The sequence below is a fragment of the Phalacrocorax carbo genome, chromosome 6, assembly GCF_963921805.1.
Source record: "Phalacrocorax carbo chromosome 6, bPhaCar2.1, whole genome shotgun sequence".
NCBI classification, from domain to species: Eukaryota; Metazoa; Chordata; class Aves; order Suliformes; family Phalacrocoracidae; genus Phalacrocorax; species Phalacrocorax carbo.
The window spans coordinates 17,070,821-17,093,259 of NC_087518.1; the positions used below are offsets into that span (position 1 = coordinate 17,070,821).

The window sequence follows — 22,439 nt, forward strand, 5'->3', positions numbered from 1 at the left end:
CATAAAGTATCGGAGTGGAACAATTTAAAAAAAAAAAGCGCTATGATCCTTCAGCAGCTCCCCTGGACCCGAGAGCAGGCGGACAGGCCCCGGAGGAGCGCTCGCCTCCGGGCAGCCCTCTCCTTGTCACACCTGCTTCCAGGCGCTGGAACCGCCGGTGGCGGCCCGCTTACCTCACCTGAGCGCTCGCGGGGGACGTCACCGTTCCGTCACCTCCAGCCGGACGATCCCTCAAGCTGGGGGAGGCCGGCGGGGTCCCGACGCCCCTCACTGGGGCTGGGGCTGGGGCCGGTGCCGGGCGCTGACCCCGGGACGCAGCCTCCACCCCGGGACGCGACAGAGCCGCCGCTCCCTCCGCGCTCGAGCTTCCCGCCACCGGCGCGCCGTGACGTCCTTCCGCCTCCGCCGCCGGCGGAAGCGCTGGTCACGGAAGCGGAAGCAGAGCCGGGGGCTGCGACGGCCCGGTAGCGGGCCCGGTGGCGGTAGCGCCGCCATGAGCGAGCCCGAGCTGCTGCTGGACTCCAACATCCGGCTGTGGGTGGTGCTGCCCATCGTCTTCATCACCTTCTTCGTGGGCATGATCCGGCACTACGTCTCCATCCTCCTCCAGAGCGACAAGAGGCTTACGCAGGAGCAGGTGTCTGACAGGTCAGGGCTGCCCCAGGGACACCCCCTCGGCCACCCCCCTCCCCCACCCCGAGCCCCCTCCGCTCGGGAACCCCCCTCAGAAGCCCCTTCCCGTGATCCCCCATCTCGGTTCGGGACCCCTCCCCCCGGCCCGGGATCCCCCTCAGAGACACTCTCCCCTCCCGCGACCCCCCCTCTGCTCAGGATACCGCCCACACCACCACCACCCTTCCCGTCGCTGCCTCACGTCTGCCTCTCCCCGGGTCCCCCCTTGTCCCCACTGGGCTCCCGCTCCCACCTGCAGCCCTGCCACTAACGCGATGTGTGTCTTTTCCAGCCAAGTCCTGATTCGGAGCAGAGTCCTTCGGGAAAATGGAAAATACATTCCAAAACAGGTACGGAGCTGCATGAATGGCTTTGTGGTGGACAAAGAGCATAACTCGGAACCAAGTGCAAAGGGAGCGGTTGTGCAAGCAGAGCACCGTGGTTAGAGGTGCGCCCAGGTGCCCAGCAGCCTCTGTACAAGTGCCTCAGGACATCAGGCAGCCTGGCTGGTCTCCCCTAGCCCAGAGTAGTGTCCAGAAGCACAGTCAGCAGCAGATGCTTAGGAAACCTGGAACGGGACTGCTGTACCTGTCTTTTCCCTGACATTAACGTTAGCTTCCCCTTCTTGGTGTTTTAAATGCATACTAAAATAAAGTCTGCGTCCAGACTGTCATTCTTAATACCTGCCTACAAATACACAGGGATTTAATAATGGCTTGGGATAATGAGGTAGTCATACAATGCTGGCTGTAATGTTTGCTGCACTAAAAATCGGTCACTCATATTGGCTCAGTTGCAGCTAAATATATTGTAAAATCTGGAAGTCAGCTGGGGGGAATTAAAACATCCGATGTTCTGGTATCAGTACTGAGCCAGTGAGAACTTCACACAGAGCGTTAAAAGCTCTTTAATTAATGTGGGTTCTTCTTCAGAGAATTCTTAGAATTATTTTAAGAATTTTAGAAAGCCAGAGAGCTGGTACTGTGGACCCAGGCAAGCAGAAAAGTGAGGAGCTTAAGAGCATAAGGGCAGTTAAGTACCTCTCCAAGAAAGAAGGATGTGTTATGAAAGAGCTCATAAGATGTCTGCATGTCTGAGCAAGAAATAATACTTCTGTCCTTTCATTTCTTATGGTGTTGGCATTGGCTCTTTTTGTTTTCAGTCTTTCCTGACCCGGAAATATTTTTTTAATAACCCAGAGGATGGTTTTTTTAAGAAAACGAAAAGAAAGGTAGTGCCTCCTTCACCAATGACAGGTATGTTAAGGTACCATAAATATAGCTGGGCAGAAAAACTATAATTTTCTGCCAAGGTAGGAAGGTGAATCACCTTTGCAAAGAGCTCAGTGAATATGAGGGAGGGTGTGGGACTGTGCAGCTGGGCATTGGGGAGGAGTGAGATCCCTCTTTTTGTTAGCAACATGCTAGGTTACTTCATTTTGCTTGACTTCAGCCTCCAGCTGCTTGCAGCATCTCACAAGACCACGACCACCTCAGTGTTGCCAGAAGCGGGAAGTCCTGCTCTCACCCGTGTCCTCCTGCAGGACCTTCTCTAAACTGATTTAACTTATCAATGTGGCCAAAGACCTCAGCAAGCAAATTAGCTGGATAGGTCGTTGTCCCTTTTCTAGCTAAATCAGCTCGCAGAGGAGTCAAGCATGTTTAACGATCTGGAGCAAGTGATGGAGTCAAACACAGACAAAGCAGCTGGGGTCAGACACAGCAGGGAACACAACACCCTTTCAGCAGCAGCAGCCACTGCCACACTGGCGGCTCATCTCATTTCGCAAAGTATTTTACAAGAGTGGAAAATAACAGATATGGGATGGATAGTGGGATAGGACTGTTATCTCTCATGTAGTTTCTTAATTAAAATAGCTGACATTGGTGAAGTAGTGTTTTTCCCTTTATTATGATACACTGCTGCTTTACATTAAATCTGTGATTTGCAGATCCTACCATGTTGACAGATATGATGAAAGGGAACGTAACCAATGTTCTGCCTATGATCCTCATTGGTGGTTGGATCAACATGACGTTTTCGGGATTTGTCACAAGTAAGTGTCTGGAATAACATGGCTCATGGGTCTGGCTGTGGTTCTGGTGATGACCTTAAGGGTCTGGGCTGCATCAGAGATTTGCTTCTCTATCTGGATGCAGTGTGAACTTGGCTTGTGGCACTGCTGCTGTTCGCTCCATGAACTGCATTCATTTGCTTGCCCCACAGCAAAGGAAGGAAAAGTGTTTTCAGAGTACCAGCCATGGTGACAGAGAAAATAGCTCATATATTTGGGAACAATTGTAGCAGCACACCCAATATTTAAATTTATTAAAACTGCCTAAACTTCAAATTGACACAGTGGATTTTCCTCTGAACTTGTCCAGGGAGTTGGTTACTGTGCAGTGTGGGGTCAAAATTGCATCAAAAATACTTCCTGAAATTTTCAGTCCTTTGGGTTTTTTTCTTGCTGTTTATGTGATGACTGTTTCTTTAATAAAAGACATTCCCCTTAACAGTCACTGAAACAATACCTGTGATGGTTCGGCTGTTTGAATAAGTTTGCCAAAGTCTTCTCATATTAAAATAAAGAACTACAGCTTTTCCAAAAGTACATGTTAACATGTTACTGTATACTTTGCATTCAGGCTACATTAGATTTAATAAAAGAACTATACTCACTTTGCCATTTGCTTTGCAATTATGTAGTGTCACTTTGTGAAACTGGGCTTTTTTTTTTTTTATCTTGCAGCAAAGGTCCCATTTCCTCTGACGCTGCGTTTTAAACCAATGTTGCAGCAGGGAATTGAACTGCTCACTTTAGACGCGTCCTGGTAAGCCTGAGTCCTCAGCAAGCAAGGTTGAATATTCACTTGGAAAATTTTGAATGTGTTAATAACCCTTGAGTGGTCTGTGCATGCTTCTGAAATGAGGTCACAAGCCAGCTTTGAACTGAAATCAAACATGCTTGTTCTGATTTATCAGGGTGAGCTCTGCTTCCTGGTACTTCTTGAATGTGTTTGGACTCAGAAGCATTTATACTCTCATCCTGGGCCAAGATAATGGTAAGACATTGTCATTTCTGTGAACGAGCTGGCTTCTCCTTCCATGGGATGACATCTGGGGGAGGCTGGGGAAGGATTTCTAAACTTCCAGCCAAAAAGCTCTCAAAACCCCCCCTCGCTTCTGTGAGGTTACTCTGCACTGGCCATGTTTGACACCACCTGCAGCGAGTACTCAAATCTTCTGCACCAGCCATTGGCTAATGGCTCAACATATGTCCATGGTAATTAACCCCATCAAACTGGGATGCAGAAGTCCTGCTCAGAGGCTTGCTTTTACTTCTAGCAAGTATCAATTTTAAAGGAAAGCTGCACAGATTTCTTAATGTTAGATGCAGGGCAGGACAGATACTGGTTTTGGGGTGTTGGGAATGTAGAAGACTGTATTTTCCTCAATTTATCTGCGTATTTTATGTAAATTTAGCTAAGACATAGGGGGTGGGAACAAGATGTTTTGTGAGAACTCTTTCTGGCACATTAGTATTGCACGCTGAGCATTTCTGCAACTTTCTAGTCTATAGCTCGAAACCAGCTTGGTGGCACTGTGCTCCAGGAAATGCTGATTAAATGACAAGTAAAAATCAACCTCTCATTTCTCTTTCGTAGCTGCAGATCAGTCTAGGGTGATGCAAGAACAAATGACAGGGGCAGCAATGGCCATGCCAGCAGATACTAACAAAGCATTTAAGGTACAGTATTCCCACCTGCACACCTGTTTGCTATGAACTTACAGGATTGGAGGCTATATGTAACTTGGCCTCTTCCCATGTCAAATAAGGGAATTGCTCTGGATTCGTGTTCCTAAAATTAGAGCTGACAACTCATGAAGGGTATGGAAGGTGCCCTGGGTCTGGCGGAGCCCTAATCCACTGAAGTAAACCTGATTGATTAGTTAGTCATTCGTGATATAAAAGCTGAATTCATGTGCTATTTTCTGCTTTTGCAGAGGAAGATTTTTTTTCTTTCCTTTGAGATCTAGTTCCAAAGCAGAAGCTGGCTCCCAAAAAATTGTGTTGATAGTGCAACTGAGCACAAATCTGGCAGGCATGTGATGGAACTTGGGTAAGAAAAATCAAGTGAACAAGGTAGCTCAACAGAAAATCTGTCAGGATTTGACTGTCTTGAAGTTCTCCCGAGCAGTCTCTGTAGGCACTTGCCTATTAGACTGCCTCTGCCCTTCAAAACCCTTGTTTATGCATGAAGGGAAGGTCCTGGTTTCTGTTCTCATGTGCTATAGTAGAGATTTACCCACATACAAGCTGCTGCCTGGGAAGTCAGAATGGTCTGTTCCTACAGTTTCTTGTATCAGTAACCTTCCTGGCTAAAAACCCCACATAACCCAGCCAGAGGCTCATCCAGGGAAGAGGGTGGCTGCAGTTCGCAGCTCTGCTGGAGCTTTGATTGCTCTGTCGCAAACCATCAGCACTGGGGTGCAATTCCAGCCAGTACCATGCACTCTCCTGGCTCATTCCCTCCGCTTCCTTTCCAGTACTGGCTATCCAGAGCAATTTTGCCGTTCAGACCTGCAGGAACCTAAACACGCTATGCGGTCCCCAGCAGGAACAAAGACACAAAGGCCATATTGCAGGAGAAGTGTTCTGGCCAAGAAATACAGATCTCTTGATGGGCACTGCATGATGTGATTCTGCAGGCTGTATGCAGCTTATTTCACAATACGTACTGGAGCAACACTTAATGGACTAAGAGGAGGAGACACTTGTGTTCGTAGGTGATGGAAAATGAGTAGTGGAGATCATTCTCATATTCAGAATGAAATTCTGTTCTTGGGCTGCTATGAACATCTGGCTAATGAATGAATAAACACTGCAGCGCCAGGGAGCTTGTTGGTTGGAGAACAGTCTAATGAGGCACATCAGTTCTGTGATCAGTTGCAAAATTTTTGGCCTGTAGCTGTTTTTATCAAGTGTCTCTGGAACTGAAGGATTAAGTAACCATGAAGCACTTGGACTCCCCCACCTCCACCCCAAACAGTATCAGCTTTGTTTCTAGAGACAGCTGGTTTAGAAGAAATTACTATTCCAGAAGGTTAGAGGGTTTTCAAAAAGTAGGTCATGTAGTTTTTCTGATTTCTGTAATGTCCTTGCATTGACCAGCTGTCTAATACTCAATTAGGCATAAAACACAGATTTCAGAGAGTTGACAGGATTGCCAGGTTTTTAACAGAACTTGGGTTTTGCTGCAGTTTTTAAGGTAAGCACTGCTTTGCATAGTTCTTGTTGAACTACTTTTAATTGCTTTCCTTTCTCTACCTCTGTTTATCAATGCAGACGGAATGGGAAGCTTTAGAATTGACTGATCATCAATGGGCCCTAGAAGATGTAGAAGAAGAGCTCATGGCAAAAGACCTCCATTTTGAAGGCATGTTTAAGGAAGAACTTCAGACCTCCATCTTCTGAATTTGAGAATATGCTTTTGTCTCTTCTTGTAAAAGTAATTTGAAAAGAAATCTGTTACTTAAAACCATATAATGTATTTTAGCAAGGCTGAGAATAAAAGAAAAACACTATCTTCAGAGCTGCAGTTACCTAACTTTGATTGGAACCCCAGGACCGAGTATGCCATATTTGAGCCAAAGGCTCTCTGCGTGGGTTTCTAGCTGGAGTTCTGTTTCTCTTCCTGGGCAATGTATGCTGGAGAAAAGACTTAAAATTTCTAGTTCTAGTACACAAAAAGCAAGCTTGCTTGAGGTAAGGAACTTAAAAATTCATGAGACTGAAAAAGTACAAGTAGTGTCTGTGTTTCTGATTTTAATCCTTTTAAACAAATACAGAGCTAGTTACCCTTTGCTTTTGCACAATTAAGACATCATCATGTTAGCAATTCAAAACTGACTGTGACAAATTATCTAATGCGTCTTCAGAAGCCATGGTTATCCTTCCTCTTTATAATCTTTTTCCTGTTACTGTAATAGGCATTTGAAGCTTTCTCAGAAAAAAAAAAGCACTCATCCCTTGCCCACGGCAAAGCACAGGACAGCTCACCTTCCTCTCGTAGCCAAGGCTGCAAAACCCCACCTGCTTTCTTCTGCCCTGGCCAACCCACTGGTGAACACACCGGTGCTCATGGGGGCAGCTTCTGGCGCCCTCGTTGCTGCTTTTGTTCCTGGGCAGAGCAGCTCCTCAGAGGTCTTTGGGCAGCGGAGAGCCAGAGATGGCATTTCTTGCAGAGGTAGCAAATACAGAGTCTATTTGCCCGTTAATTTAATCCTTCCCCAGTCCATCTGTAAGCACCTCAGACTGCCTGCAGCACCCCTCCTGCCTGCCACACAGGCAGCAGGGTGTACACCCAGCAAGAGTGCCTGGCTGTTCCCTGTAATTCCTCTTCAGTTACTGTGCCAGGTGGGGAAAATAAATACCTTGTTTTAAGCCCCCTGCCTGACCATCTTGCACTGTAGAGAACAGGGAGCAACTGTTCCTCGCTTGCCCTTCTGCAGGAGCTCCTCAGGTCTCTCTTTCCCAAGAGTCCTAACATGGGGAAATGCTGCTTAAACAGATGATCTTCCATACTCTGTGGCTGGTTCCCACCCACCCCCTTTTATTCTGAGCCCTTTTTTTCAGGATGCAATTGCACACCCTCTTCAAAGCAGGTGCTGAGCCAGAACTGAGACACAGCCAGTTTTCTGGTCTTACCAAAATCATCTTCTCTATGAACAGGAGCCTTAGCTCAGAGATGTTCTTTTCTTTTCTGCCTGAGACCTCTTTCCTGAGTGCTACTAACAGTGCTTCACTGACAACACAACCTGTGTGTGGGGGTTATTTTTCCCCTCCCTTTTGCAACAGGGAATTTAATTTCACTTCATGCCCTTGGTGCTCTTGTAGAAGCCATTCCTGTGAGCCTGTACACTGACACAGGATACCCAAATGCCTCTGCATTTGAAAGCGGCCACTTTGTTTTGCCTTCTTCCTGTGATGGGTCTCCTGAAGCACTTTGGAACTCACCATCTCCCAGTCTACATGAAGGATCATCTAACCCTCTCTGAGGCTCCAGCTAAGACCAAGCTCCTCCACTAGCACACTGTAACTGTGACATGAAGACTTCAAACCTTCTTACTGAGGCTTCACAGCCCGCCTTGACCTGCAAACTTTTGACAATCCCCCAGATTCCCTGCATGCACACCAATGCTAAATGCACACAAGCCTGATGCATTTAACTTCCTCGGTCTTTTCCAGCCTGCTCTCATACGTGTGCTCAGGTTGCCTTGAGGAGGAGAAACTACAGGACAACAATTTCAGCGATACAGCCACAAGCAGCCCTGATACCCTGGAGAAAACAGACATAAGGCAGGCCAGGACTCCCTGCCATCCTGACATCCACAGACGAATGATGAGGAAGCTGCAGCTGAGGCTGCCCAGTGCCACAGAAAGGCAAGGACAGGCTTTGCTACAGCACCAGATATCAGCAACCCAGCACCACAGGCAAGAAAAGGCAGCCCTGGAGCAAGCACGACCTCTCAGATGTAAAGCGGTGCAGGCAGCGTCTGCTTGTCTCCCAGCTCCCCACTGGCAGAGCAGGGAAGGTTTGAGCTCCACAGGATTAGCCCTCCCCCAGCCAAAAGAGCTCCTGGAGCACCCCAGGACATCCTCACAACCAGCACTCTCAGGTCACATAATGAAAGCTGAAAATAACAACACAGTTCAGTTTCAGTGCAAACCACTCTTTAATTTTCATTTTTGTACAATAGAGCCAGCCACTTACAAAGTGCTAGTCTGAAAAACAGATCTGGTATTACAGCACACACAGAGCAGCCAAAGCCCATCAGCTCAGAGGCAGAGAAAGTAAGAGCTAGGCCCCTTTTCCTGCAGTACAACAGAGTCTGTTCAGCATTTGAGCATCGATTTAGCCCAACTGATGTGCTTCTCAGTTTCAGCACAGGTAGGGAGGCAAGGAGGAGAATAAAGGCTGTTTCAGATTGATTTTTCTTTTAAAAAGGTCATCTACTCCCCTGCCTCTCCTCTCTTCCCCATTTTGGAATGCCCATGATTTTCTTTCAGGGTAAAACAAACAAACAAAAAAAATGCTGATCAGAGTAATTCAGTGCAGTGCTACAGCTTAAAAATTGCTTTTTGGATGCTCCCTCAGTAATGAGGAAAAAACCAGAAATATAGTATTAAGAGTTGTAAAAATCTCAAACAACCCCGAAACCAGAACAGCAGAAGCAATTAAGCAATTCTGATCTCAAAATTGAAATTTTAATGCTTTAAAAAGCAAAATTCCACAGAGGATTATCACAACACTGGCATGCCAGTTAGAGGCAGCCACCCCTCCTCTCTTACCTGCCAGTGCCCTGGCCACAGGGCTGCACGGTGTTGCCCTCCCTTCCCATTGCTCAGGGCAGAAGACAGCAAGGAGCTGGCTGGGCTTTTGCTCAGCTGCGGCAGAGCAGAGCTGCAGGGATGACAGGCACACAACAATCTCCTACAGGGCTTGTTGCCAAGAACTGCAGAAAGGGAGCTGAGCTGGTATTTTTGGAGTTAATGGTTGACCGCCATTACACTGACCATCAGAGGTGGTTATGGTCAGCAATGATGCCACAGGGACTGTGCACAGAGGACTGAGTGGCTGCAAGCATGCATTTCAGGGTGAAAAGAAGCAGGGCAGTAGCCTGTCTTAGCCTTTTGTTCTGCCAACACACTTGGCTCCAAGGATAAAAACTCTCCTGTTTGGTTCACCACCTTGAGCTGGACCTTTCCCTAAAAAACACAGATTAGGGCTCTAGACTTTTCCTATTTTTCACACAGAAGACCAGTTCTCCACAGAGGACTGACCTGACCTAGTGCTCACAGGAGTCCCCATTCAAGAAGAAAGCAGGATTTGAGTCCTACAAGTAACACAGAGGGTAAAAGAGCACAGAGGGAAGTGCATTTGCCTGTTGTGCCAAAAGGATGGAGCAAAGCTCCTGAACAGCTAAGGCAAACAGAGACCTTGGACAGGACCATCACACCTGCAGCCTTGTAGATGATGGAGTGAGGGATCTAAAGGGCAGCACTCAAGGGAGGAGGAGAAAGGCTGAAAGAACAGTCAAAAACCCCCAAAAGTTTCAAAAGAAAAGTCTGAAAACTCACACAATCCATTGCATTGCGCTGTCATGCTTACACATGGCAGCTCTCAGGACACAGTGCTGAGCTTTGCTGGAGAAAAAGCTCCAAGGAGCCACATAAATGAACAGAAAAGGATAAAAATGCTGCCACTGCACAAACGACAGGAGAAACAGCGGAGGCAGAAAAGTGCAGCCTGGAAGTGAGGGGTGTAGCAGATGAATGGAGAGAACAAGAAACCACCAACCTTACAGATGACATTTTGCCTGCGGAAGAATGGGAGCCAGAGCCAGAACAGCTGTATCCCACCATCACTGTGTGGATCAGCCTGCACATCTGCCATACCATAGAGTCATAGAATCGTTAAGGCTGGAAAAGACCCTTAAGCTCATTGAGTCCAACCGCTAACCTGTCACTGCCAAGTCCACCACTAAACCATATCCGCAAGCAGCACGCCTACCCTTCTTTTAAATACCTCCAGGGTTGGAGACTCCACCACCTCCCTGGGCAGCCTGTTCCAACGCCTGACAACCCTTCTGGTGAAGAAGTTTTTTCTAATATCCAACTTAAACTTCCCCTGGCGCAGCTTGAGGCCATTTCCTCTCGTCCTATTGCTTGTTACTAGGGAGAAGAGACTGACCCCCGCCTTGCTACAACCTCCTTTCAGGTAGTTGCAGAGAGCGAAAAGGTCTCCCCTCAGCCTCCTCTTCTCCAGGCTAAACAACCCCAGCTCCCTCAGCCACTCCTCAACCATAAGAAGGTATGATTTGCTTCTGGTGAAGCAAACCCTATATTACAGGATTCAATGTTCACATGAAAAAAAAGCAGAGTCAAAACCACCCAGAAGAGCCCCAAATGCATTGGTGAAAGGACATAAGAAAGAGAAACCATTGCTGCTTAGCAAGGGGACCAAGGTACGATGGCAGAGACTGCAACAGTCAGGCCAGATGTACAAAGGTTTGAACTGAGCTTTCAGAAAGAGTTCAGCAAGCCTCCTTGACACAGACAGGACCCAACAGCAACACCAGAGAGCTGGCAGGAAGCCCCCACAGTGATTCAGAATCACACCCACCGGACTCCTCCAAGGGCCCCACAAGACTCAGCTGTGACCTGGCCTCCAGCTAAGGCTCCTGACTCCAGCTAAAACCCTCAGGCCAAGACCCACAGTCCCAGCCCAGCTCAGCCCCGACCCCTGCCTCTACCCACACAGCTCAGCCAGATTTTAAAAAGAACTTTATTGAAACTCCAATATATATTATTTTTGGCCTCTAAATACCCAAGTGTCAGCACCTATTCCTGGCTCTCCAGCGCTAGTCTGCAACCCCCAGCACCAAATATCTCAGTGCTAGATTTTCTGCTTGACTTCTACAGAAGGAAGAAAAATTTTCAGACATCTCAGGCATGGCTTTAGAAGAGTGACCGCTAACATGGTGGCTGAGTGCTGGAGGTGATGTTTAGTTGGTATCCATGCCGTCACACTCTTCTTGGGGAGGAGACGGGGCAGTATGTTCCTCACTGTTTCGGCGCTGATAAAACAGCACATATGCAGCTTTTGTCTACAAACAAAGAAGAAAAACATCTGAAACAATCCACGTAGCTCAGCTGGAAACGTAACGCCCAAAGCAGGGTACCACATTTTCAGCACAAACTCAGATTAGCCTCAGGCCAAATACTCACCACTATCTGGTCTTCTGAAGCCACAGATACACTGCTGTCATCAAAGTAGTACCACTTGCCATTCACTTTGTTCTTTGCATAGGCAGTGTCTGTCAAGAGAAAATAAAACGCAGCTTAGTACTCCAAGGAAGACCAATAGGCAACACCACACCAGCTGTGCTGCACCAGTGACACTCAAGATGGAAATTGAGTGTGCATGGGAGGCCAGGAGCTAACTACTCCAAACCTAGTTCACCAACACACACATCTTCCAGAACATGCTATCTAGAACTATGTCCTGCATACCAGACTTACCCAAAAGCTGAGATACGGGGCAAAGAAACTTAGGAAAAAAAGTTATAGTGTTTTGTTCACTCCCTTGAGCCAGAGCTTTCCCAAACACATAGTTTAAGACTCTGCATGTTCACATTTTTCACATGAAAGAGAAGTTTTCTGTTGTTGATTGATCCAATCTAGTGCTTGCAAGAGTCCTCCCTCAAGAAGGAAGCTGGACTCAAGTCCTGCAAAGTCTCTTCCAACCAAGACTTCTGTGACTAAAATCTCCAATCTCAAAACATCCCCCTTCAGCTAATGCTGTCCTACAGCGACACACCCTCTGAGGTAAGCATATAGTACTGCCAAATGGGAGTTCATCATCCTCTTGTAGTAAAGCGCAAGTGGGTGGTTCTAGAAGTGCCACCTACAGCATGGATCTGCATGGATACCCGATACAGGGATCTCCACCTACAGATGCATTTCATCTATGCTGCAACGAAACCAGTGACAGAAAACACAAACTTGTCATGTATCAGACTTGTCATATATAACAAAGGGCTTTCTTCTCCTGGTGGCATGACATTTTTCCCTGCTATGTGAGCCCTTGTCAGCACAAAGGTGGAGACATTCTACTGCAAGCTAGTGCCAGCTCTGCAACCCAAGAACTAGACTTTTTTTGTGGCTTTAGAAAAAGTCTGGAACAAAGGAAAATTAAGAAGTGCTTTAAATCGCTGTTGCAGCAAACAGAATTCAGGATAGGAAATGCAGAAATGTGTCAGATCCAGCTTCATGATAAGGTATACCCTCTGCTCTGTCTTCCTGGCCTATGGGAGACTGCTGCTCATCAGACCTTGTCTCACCACCGAGGGAGCTTGGCAAGCTCCTGGCTTGGCTGGCTCAACTGCTGGCAATCTCTGCTCTGCAGCTGTGATACTGCACCCACACTGGACAAGCAGCTGCCCTCTGGCATGCTGCAGGACAAGAAGCTGAGTCTTGAGGCTGAACTGACAGCTTACACTGAAGACCCTCCCCAGTGCTCTCCAGTAAGAAGCTTCTTTCCACAATTTCATGTTCGGCATTGAAAAATCTTGACTCCACTCATAAATTGTGGAACACCACAACACACTCCAGTGACTACTAACCAAGGTCCCATAGGCATCAGAGTCAGACCTCAGGCGGCTGCTATGCGAATCCTAATAGGAAGGACATTACCTTCCAATACGATACTCACCTGCATACAGAACACAGGTAAGTTTTGGACTAGGTACCCTTGGTGATGGCTGCTTCACATCTACAACACACACAGCCCTCCCATGACCCCTCTGCCTATGTTTTCTTGTGTACAAATGACAGAGAAGCAGTTACTCACAGTGGCCTACTCCCATGGCTCCATAGTGATTGGAAACTGCGATGAGGTCATACACATATGAGCCTGCTCCTGGGTCACAGACAAATTCAGACATGTTTAAACCCCTGAAAGGAAATCCAAAAGTATCAGTACACCAGTAATCAGCACTTTCTAGAAGGTGATGCATGCCACCAGTGAAGCTCTGCAGGCAGGCAGTACCAGTGGAGAAGTGCTACTCAACAGCAAAATGTTATTAATGTAAAGACCAGATGTGTTACTCCTCCCACACAGGACAGGTCCTGGTAAACACATCAAGCACTGCCAAAAGATTTAGAGGGAGGTGCTGGATAAAAGACAGGTCAGAGTGTCCATGTGTAGGCATGAAAAGTGAGATATCGGTAGTAAGGAATACACTTCATCCTGCAGCAGGATGCTGACAAGCAGAAGCAGGGGGATGAAGCAGGCATCTGTACATCTGTACAAGATCCTCAGTACTGCAAGTGCAGCTCTGCCCAACAAATTCACTAAATTGTCTGTAGAACTTCTCTTGGTTCGGCAGAATCACATGGTTTTACCTTAATTTCAGAAGAAACAGTACCTGCTAAGTAACTAGTGTTCTTTGAGATGTGTAGAACTGATTAAAAAAAAAAACACAAAACAAATAAAACCCCAGCCCAAGCAAACAAAAATACCAACCACCACCACCCAAAACAAACAAAACACAAAAACAAACACACGAAAAAACAATGCACAAAAAAACACACAAACAAGCGCGCCCCCCCCAAACTCAGCTCATGCCTGTTGTCTTGCAGTTCAAACCTGGAAGACGGAGCTGTTCTGGTTACAGCTTTAATAACAAGCCCACCCAACACTAACATCAGAACTAGGTTTCTCTTTACCAGCTTCTTCAAGCTCTTCCTAGCTTGAGAGAAGAATCCTACCTGATAGGGAATTCCACAACAGTGTCAAGTTTATCCCTCCAGTATCTGCTGTATGAGAAGCGTTTTAAATGCACTACCAAAATCCTGGGCAAAGACCACAGGTCGAACTTCTTTGTGGCCTGCTGATGTTTCTTACAGTTAGGGCAGTACCTGAGGAAGGAGTAACAAACAAGGAAATGAATGACTACGTTTAAAAAAAAGCTTCTGGCCTTCCACTAAAAGATGCCTCAATAGCACAGTACAGTCCCTGCCTTATAGAAGGCATTTTGGCTGAGGAACATGCAGGTGTACACACTTCCTCGGACGTTTCCAAACTGCAACTTGCTTTCACTTTATAGGGCAAATGTTCTATGGCAAGTGTGTTAACTGAACATTGTTCAAAGATTAATTTTTCTTTGGTAAATTAAAAAAAGGTTTAAAGGTCCCATTACTTCTTTATTATCTCCTGATGCAGCTCAAACAGCTAACAGTTGTAAACACATCTATAGCATGTAACTGGAAGTTAATAATAAACAATCACCTACTGCACTCTAAGTTATTTTCTTACACAGATGTACCTAGCCCCTCTGGACTAGGGATTTTTGGTAGAGTTAGGAATGGGGCAGGATGTGTTCAAGCTAGAAATAATACAGGATTAAATGCTAAGGTAGCCACATGCTTTCACTCTTTATTACCACAACTGCTTCCTCTGACACTGTCTGGAAGACAGATGTATGCTGAGGAATTAAAAATAGCCTGATCTTTGGAAGCTACATGCCCACTGCCACTTTTTTTTTTTTTTTTAAATAAAGGCAGGTAACAAATACTTTTTATTATCCCACATCTGCAGCCTATTGAGTCAATGACAACACAGAACTGGTAAGACTTCTCACAGATGAAGACAAAAGGACAGATCTGGGAAATTATCAGAATCCCATGACAAATAATGTGAACTCAAATAGTTATGGCATTTTACAATAAACATGGCAGTTAGACAGATGCTCTTACCATGGGTCATGTTCACCAAGCGTTTCCATAGTAGTGAAGAGCTCTATGCAGTCTCTGAGGGCTACCACAGCCTTCTTCTTCTGTGGCTGTAACATACTTTCATGTTTTTCAAATGCCTAGTGAAAGAGGTGTATGCTCCATTCAGTTCCACGTAGTCTTTAATCCTTGACATCATGAGAAGGAACATGCTCACCTTCACCATGCTGCCTATTTCTGCCCCCCAAGCCACCACCCCCAATCACCTCAAGCTTCCAGCCACTCTTTTCATGTGTTACAAACAGTCCATAAGAGAAAATATATGTCCTTACTTGAAAGTTGGTGGGTTTGGGGTTTTTTGCGAAAAAGAGTAACAACAGGTTATTCTGTTACAAAACACGATCCAGCAGAACTCTCACAGAAAACACCGATCTTTCTACTAGCTCTATGAATTTGGTTTCAGGTTTCTACTGAGTCTGGGGTTTTTTTTTTAATTTCATTTATTTTGTTTGTTGAGTGGACTATGAACTAGACCACTTAGCTTCGAAATTAAAACATCTACTTTTCAGAACACACTGGAAACAGATCAGCAATTATAGATCTATAGACCTTATCACTAAAAGATTTTAAGTAAACACATCTCATGCTGGTGACTCCAATTTTTAGGAAGGGAGCTACATGTACATTTCCCCATTTATTGTAATCTTTTTAAGTACCATGCAAGTTTACATATAGATCATTTATGAAAAAAGCATACTACAACCTGTGCCTCCTGTTCATCAAAAAGTAGCCTCCGCATATCAAAATCCCAGTCAATAGCAAGTGCAGAAAAAGCTACAAGAAAGAAGAAACATTTATTGCAAAGGTGTAAGGAGAAGGAAGAAAAAAAGATAGCAAGGCAATAATTACCACTCAGTTTTAGGATTTTTCCTTCTACAATGGAGTTTATCTCAGAGGTCCCAGAGGCATTCACGAGGCTAAAAGTGAAATGCTGCTTCTTGCAAGGCTGCAGGTCTCTTGCTGACTCAATCTGCATACAACCCTCAGAGTGGCAGGGATTAACTTCTTCCAGCTTTTCCTTGCCTTCCTGTCCACCATCTTGATGCTCCATCTCTTCAATGTCACCTGGCAAAATTACAAGCATAATATTAAAGAGCTTCTGTGAAAGTTTAGACTGACACCTCACGTTAAACGCTGTTTGCATGAGCCTGTTATGACACACATTGATTAATCAGAAAGTGAAAGACACACGCAGAAAAAGAATCTGTGCTTGCTAAACCACTGCATCTGAAGTTCTATTTTTCCCTTTAGCAGATGCCAGGCAGTGTGCTGGGTTTTATATCCTAGTATCAGACATAGAATCATAGAATGTCCTGACTTGGAAGGGACCCACAAGGATCACCGAATCCAACTCCTGTTCCTGCACAGGACAACCCCAAATTCACACCATATCTCTGAGGGCATTGTCCAAGTGCTTCTTGAATATTGTCAGGCGCAGCACCGTGACTACCTCCGCGGGGAGCCTGTTCCAGTGCTCCACCACCATCTGGGTGAAGAACCTTTTCCTGATATCCAACCTAAACCTTCCCTGGCACATCTTCCTGCCACTCCCTCGGGTCCTGCCATTGGTCACCAGAGAGAAGAGATCAGTGCCTGCCCCTCCTCCCCTTGTGAGGAAGCTGTAGACCGTGATGAGGTCTCCCCTCAGTCTCCTCTTCTCCAGGCTGAACAAACCAAGTGACCTTAGCTGCTTCTCATACAGTTTCTCCTCTAAACCCTTCACCAACTTCATAGCTCTCTTCCGGACACTCTCTAGTAGCTTTATACCCTTAATGTACTGTGTCACCCAAAACTGCACACAGTACTCAAGGTGAGGCCTCAGCAGTGCAGAGTACAGTGGGACAATCACCTCCCTTGACCGGCTGCAATACAGTGCTCGATGCACCCCAGGACAGGGTTGGCCCTCTTGGCTGCCAGGGCACACTGTTGGCTCATGTCCAGCCTGCCATCGACGAGAACCCCCAGGTCCCTCTCTGCAGAGCTGCTCTCAAGCTTCTTGTTCCCCAGTCTGTCTGAACATCCAGGGTTGCCGTGCCCCAGGTGTAAAATCCAGCACTTGCCCTTGTTAAACTTCATACAGTTTGTGATTGCTCAGCTCTCCAGTCTGTCCAGATCCCTCCGCAGGGCCTCTCTGCCCTCAAGAGTGTCAACAGTTCCTCCCAGTTTTTTTGTCATTGGCAAACTTAATCAGTATTCTTCCAAGTCCTGCATCCAAGTCATTAACAAAGAGATTAAAGAGTACTGGCCCCAAGATGAATCCCTGTGGAATCCCACTAGTGACTGGCTGCTATCCCAATGTAACCCCGTTTACTATAACCCTTTGAGCCTGACCCATCAGCCAATTGCTCATCCACTGCATTATGTGTTTATTCAGCTGTGTGCTGGGCATTTTGTCCCAGAAGATACTGTGAGAGACAGTATCAAAAGCTTTACTGAAATCCAAAAAGATCACATCAACTGGCTTTCCTTGGTCAACTAGGCAGGTGACCTTGTCATAGAAGGAAATCAAATTTGTTAGGCAGGACCTTCCCCACATGAACCCATGTTGGCTAGGACCAATGACTGCATTGTCTTTCAGGTGTTTTTCAATAACTCCCAGAATAATCTTCTCCATAATTTTACCAGGCACAGAAGTGAGACTGACAGGCCTGTACTTACCAGGGTTATCCCTGTTGCCCTTCTTGAAGGTTGGGATAACATCTGCCAGCTTCCAGTCGACTGGGACCTCTCCAGATTCCCAAGAGTATTGAAAAATCATTAAGAGCGGTCTCGCTGTGACATCAGCTGGCTCTTTAAGTACCCTCAGATGAATCCCATCAGGCCCCATTGACTTACAGGGATCTTGCTGAAGCAGCAAGTCCTGCACAAGTTCAGGGTTTATTAGGAGTTTATCATTCCAACAGTCATGGTTCACTAGTCCAGGGCTCTGGGGGTCCCTAAGCCCACCATCAGTGTTGAAGACTGAGGCGAAGAAAGCATTAAACGTCTCTGCCTGATGGACAGTGCTCAGTTCACAATAGGTTAACAATCACACCTTCTGACAGCACACCCTAATGAACATCCCAAGAGAGAATCAGAAAGGTTGCAGTTGGGTGTCTTTACAGAAGGGAACATGTACGTCTCCAGGAAAGTTATCTCCATCCTTTGGGAAAAATGGGCAGATTTTCCCCACCATGTAAAATTTCCCATTTAACTTGTTCCAGTTTTTACTCTCACAGCAGCACAAGTCAATCATTTCAAAGAGGAAAGGAAAACACGCATTTGTCACCAGTGTTCAAAGCTTCCTTGTAAGCATCTAACCTAGGAACAAGACCTTGTGAGCCTAGGTCCATGAATAGAAAATACCATTTCCACTTTATTTCTCCCAAACTTGTCTTTGTAACTTAACAGGCCAGTTTTCATCACCAGAGGGCATATTAGGAAAGGAGTTGCTTCTGGATGGAGGCACCCCAACACCTAGCAGGGAAGCAAAGACTTTCCTAGCATTGGTCAAGATGAGTGCACACCACACCTTGTTCTGCCGCTGCAGCTTACACACATCCGATCTCCCTTGGAAGGAAAATGGTCTACAAGAATTCTCACTATACCATGCAGAAGTCCTACGCAATAGCGTGGTTTAATCATTGTCAGAAAACAATCTGCTAGAGCTTAAGCCAAATACGCACAGCACAAACCAAATACTACTAAAAAGCTTTACGTGCTGAAAAGCTGCCAGTCAGTTTTGAAAGGACTTTACCTTCAACCACACCATTGGAGCCATTGCAGGTTCCTTTGTCTGGGCAGGGTGTAGAGTATTCTTCCGCCAAAGGGAGTTTCACATAGCGGCTAAAGAGAGGGAGTATGTTTATCACACAATCATACCAGAGCTGTACATCACAACAACAGCACCCCTCTCCATCATCAGTTCTTGCCATCCAGTCCTCCTCAGCAAACCAGAACCCATCCTGCACCGCACCATTTACAGGCCAAGAGCTCTCAGAATGAGTCAAACAACAATTCAGTAAGTCTCTGTTCTCACTGCTTGTTCCAAGTTTTACTGGCAGTAGACGGAAGAGGCAAAAATAAGTTACAGTGGCCCCATCTGAGAGCCCTGAAAACATGGCCCAAGTTCTGCTCCTGACCTGTTTTGCAGCACCAAGTGGATAAGCTGGATAGCTTCCCTTGTAACCACCACCAGCATCATCTTACAGCCTGCTTTTACACAGCCCCAAAAAACAGGACCTTGAAATGTCCCTGGGGCCTCCAGATGCTAATGCAATGCGAATCCTGGTTTATACACCACACACAAATCAAGGAAAATTCTTCCCGTTAACAAGGATGCAGTAATCCTATTACAGTGTAATTGAATAGGCGACCACTGGAACTTTGCATAAGATTCAAGGGTACATACATGACTTACCTGATCTGCTCCAAAACCACACTGTACAGGTGATCGACAGTGAGCTTGTGTTTTGGCACAGATATTAATAGTGGCTGACCAAAGAGTACGGTCCCTGAAGCACTGCTGGATTGCCTCATTGTCTTTTCCCGAAAGTAAACAGAGAGAGTAACATACTCCGAGCCATCCTCATCTGGCTTGCAAACTTCATATCTGTTCAAAAGACAGGTATTTCCACAGGTTATTTACACTGCCAAGCAGGGCAGCAGGCAGAACCAATATGAACTCAGTCCAACAAGTCTCTCCACCAGGTCCTCCTGAGGACAAAATGGGTTGTACTCTGACTTCATGCTACAGAGCAGTTTCCTGAATGCTTCCCATGGCTCACAATGGCACAGGATACATACCTACCACCGACTCGAATGCCACCTTCCCTCTGTCTTTATTCCTAATTCACATCCCTACTGACACTCACCTCTCAAGACATTACCCTGACAACTACATGTTGCTTCAACCAGGTCACAGGGCCAGTGAAAAATACAAAATGCACTTTGAAATCCCTCAGTGTTCGATACCTCTAAAGAAAGAAACCCGCTTGATACCTTGGGTCTTGCATTCTCCCAGCCTCTTGTACAGTTAATGGCCTGAGCTTACATCACTGAGCAGCCAATGTTTCAGAAAACCAAGAGTTTGGAAACATCTGCTTCACAGAAAAATCCAAGGACAGTAAACACACAAGAAAAACATTCTGGAAGAAAACAAACAGCTCTGGAGAAGAGTGAGGAGACAGACACAGCTCATGCTACTGGGCAAAAGAGCAAATAAGGTATTTGCAGATGTCAGAGTCAAAAGAAACCATGTGGTCCAACACTATTCACGTTGTTCGCTTCAGGACTATTCATTACAAAATATTAATTTTCAAGAATGCCAAGTCACACCGCTCTTTAATTTGGTGAGTCACCTGTCCCAGACTTATCTTAAAACTGAAAAAGAAAGAAAGATTTCATGAAAGATGTCACTATGCATAATGACCAAGACCACAATCACATATCTGAATGTACCAACTCTTAACAGGTCTTTTACATTACACAGGCCACTTCCCTTCTCTCAAGAGCCAAGAAACATTTTTTTATTCCTGTGTTCAAAATGCCCTCGTAGAGCAGGGAGGAGAAGAGTTCTCCATCCTACTTAAATAAAACGGGATCACAGCCTGGGGCCTGCGCTGAGTCAGTAGAGTACATGAAGAAAAATATCCTTCCAGAGGGTACCACCCAGCCCACCAAGTCCAATGCAAATGGCTGTTGAGGTTTTCTATGCTGTCAATGCTATTCAACTGGTCACCAGCACTGGATACAATTTGCACCTTCTAAAGTTTCCTAAGACACAGTACCACAAAGAGGTGTATTATTTTACTTGCACTGTTTAAATCAAAAAAGACCACACTCAGTCCCAGAATATCATCTATGATTAACTCCAGGTCTTATGAGACCCTTAAGCTGGACCCCTATAAAGCAATCAGTACACGACAGGCACATGTTCCCTGACATTCTTGTGACTGCCTCTCACACCACCTACACTGTGCTCTGCAAGCAGCAATTAATGCAGCCCCCATTTATATCACCCCTCATGAACCTGAATGAAGTCCTGCCCATGCGACGGAACAGATGGGACAGAAAGAAAAAGCTAAGTATTACCCATATGCAGGTGTCATCCATCACAAACAGCCAGCACGCTGTACCCCTATAACACTCTGCAAAAGAGCATCTGACACACTTCTCACTGAAACATAACAAATTTGGTTACTCAAGTGCCCCTCTACCCACTCCACCTCAGCACAACTTTTACATACTAGTATTAGATGCAGACATATTGGAATCAGTATCTGCCATTTTCTGAATCTCTTGAGCAACAGCCACCCCTTCTTAAAAAAAAATCTAAGATAAAATACTTTATCCATAATTTAAGGAAAGCTATAGAGCTGATACTAGGAATTACTGGACAATAGACTATAATTCTGTATCTTACAACTTAATTGAAATACTAGAACATAAAGATGATGCTACACCAGACTACACAGTATGGTTTTAGAAGTCAGGGTCATTAGCTCAGCTGCTACCACACTGCTGGATATTGGCTGGTTGCTTTATAATTCATGACAACTCTGAAAAGTGTTTGAAAACTGCTAAGCAGGAGTGTAGGACTTGACCAGGCTTCATCAGCATTACAAAGGCTTTAGGTCTGTGGTTATAATTCAGAAAGGAGGCAGTGAGCAATGAAGTAGGTAACTTTTGTTCCCTTGCAAACTTAAGCTAAGCATGTGCACAGGAGCATGAAAAGCTACAGAAAGACAAAGCAGAGCTATGTGAAAGGGCACTGAAAGCAAAAAATACTCTGAGCTAAACACCAGGCTAATATATATGTTGTATGTTATTGAAACATTCCCTCCCAAGTGCTGGGATCTATGATATTAATTCCAGCTGGAAAACACTATGTGGATCACAAGTCAACCTATAGCAACAAATAAGAAAAGTAGTATATTTTGTAAAAGAACGGAGAAGGGTAGAAAAAAAATGCCACTGCAGAAGCTGACGAACAGATCCGTCTGAACTGGATTACTACTGCACACCAACCCAGAGATGCTGCTGTGAAATTACAGTTGGTTCAAAAGTTGACAATAAGAATGAACAGAGGACTGGAAAAAACCTGGGTGAAAATGCTGCACATATTCTAGTCTCTTCTACAAACTGGAAATACTCCTAATCTGTTTACTTTCTTTCACAATACCAGAACACATACAAACAAGTAAACCAGGAGATAAATAACTGCAAATGTAACTTTTTCAGAAAACGGTAGCTTGCCCTGTAGAAGTTGGTCGGGGGATTTTGCCAGTCTTAATAGAAGAGCAAGACAAAAAAGGATGAGGGAATTCAACCAGCAAGATTTTTACAAAGCTTAAAAAACACAAGCTCATTTTGGAAAGGACACAAACCCTCATTTCAAAGAAGAAAACACAAATTTCAGCAAGTGAGA

The 22,439-nt window shown here is 45.6% G+C and overlaps 3 protein-coding genes across 9 annotated transcripts in view; 1 reads left to right on the forward strand and 2 right to left on the reverse strand.

Annotated features, from left to right (window-relative positions):
* The window catches only part of FANCD2 (FA complementation group D2), a 55,782-nt gene extending 55,382 nt beyond the window's left edge, over positions 1 to 400 (reverse strand). For 3 of the 5 annotated variants that reach the window (XM_064453900.1, XM_064453898.1, XM_064453896.1), the window contains exon 1: positions 179 to 399. The gene's annotated coding sequence lies outside the window, so the exon portion shown is untranslated. Of the gene's footprint in view, positions 1 to 173 lie in introns of all 5 variants that reach the window. The other 2 variants (XM_064453899.1, XM_064453897.1) reach the window with 2 other exon arrangements.
* A 19-nt stretch (positions 401 to 419) lies between these two features.
* EMC3 (ER membrane protein complex subunit 3) lies at positions 420 to 6,264 on the forward strand. Its single transcript, XM_064453918.1, has 8 exons — positions 420 to 648; positions 965 to 1,022; positions 1,835 to 1,928; positions 2,624 to 2,728; positions 3,422 to 3,503; positions 3,655 to 3,734; positions 4,338 to 4,420; positions 6,020 to 6,264. The coding sequence occupies exons 1-8, from the start codon at positions 494 to 496 to the stop codon at positions 6,146 to 6,148; spliced, it is 786 nt and encodes a 261-aa protein (XP_064309988.1). The 5' UTR covers positions 420 to 493; the 3' UTR covers positions 6,149 to 6,264.
* Positions 6,265 to 11,003: 4,739 nt separating this feature from the next.
* USP4 (ubiquitin specific peptidase 4) overlaps positions 11,004 to 22,439 on the reverse strand; it is a 54,291-nt gene continuing 42,855 nt past the window's right edge. For 2 of the 3 annotated variants that reach the window (XM_064453901.1, XM_064453902.1), the window contains 9 exons: positions 19,431 to 19,622; positions 18,768 to 18,856; positions 15,881 to 16,096; positions 15,735 to 15,805; positions 14,996 to 15,111; positions 14,009 to 14,158; positions 13,089 to 13,192; positions 11,465 to 11,553; positions 11,004 to 11,343 (listed from right to left, as the gene is read on the reverse strand). In XM_064453901.1, coding sequence (XP_064309971.1) covers positions 11,242 to 11,343; positions 11,465 to 11,553; positions 13,089 to 13,192; positions 14,009 to 14,158; positions 14,996 to 15,111; positions 15,735 to 15,805; positions 15,881 to 16,096; positions 18,768 to 18,856; positions 19,431 to 19,622 — 1,129 coding nt within the window. In that variant the 3' untranslated portion in view covers positions 11,004 to 11,241. Of the gene's footprint in view, positions 11,344 to 11,464; positions 11,554 to 13,088; positions 13,193 to 14,008; positions 14,159 to 14,995; positions 15,112 to 15,734; positions 15,806 to 15,880; positions 16,097 to 18,767; positions 18,857 to 19,430; positions 19,623 to 22,439 lie in introns of those variants that run through there. The other variant, XR_010373328.1, reaches the window with a different exon arrangement.

Bases quoted from the DNA above. Each gene is read 5' to 3' on its own strand.
- EMC3 (XM_064453918.1), top strand. From the start codon at position 494: ATGAGCGAGCCCGAGCTGCTGCTGGACTCCAACATCCGGCTGTGGGTG. The intron at 649-964 runs GTCAGGGCTGCC...TGTCTTTTCCAG, and splicing joins CAGGAGCAGGTGTCTGACAG to CCAAGTCCTGATTCGGAGCA. The intron at 4,421-6,019 runs GTACAGTATTCC...TTATCAATGCAG, and splicing joins ATACTAACAAAGCATTTAAG to ACGGAATGGGAAGCTTTAGA.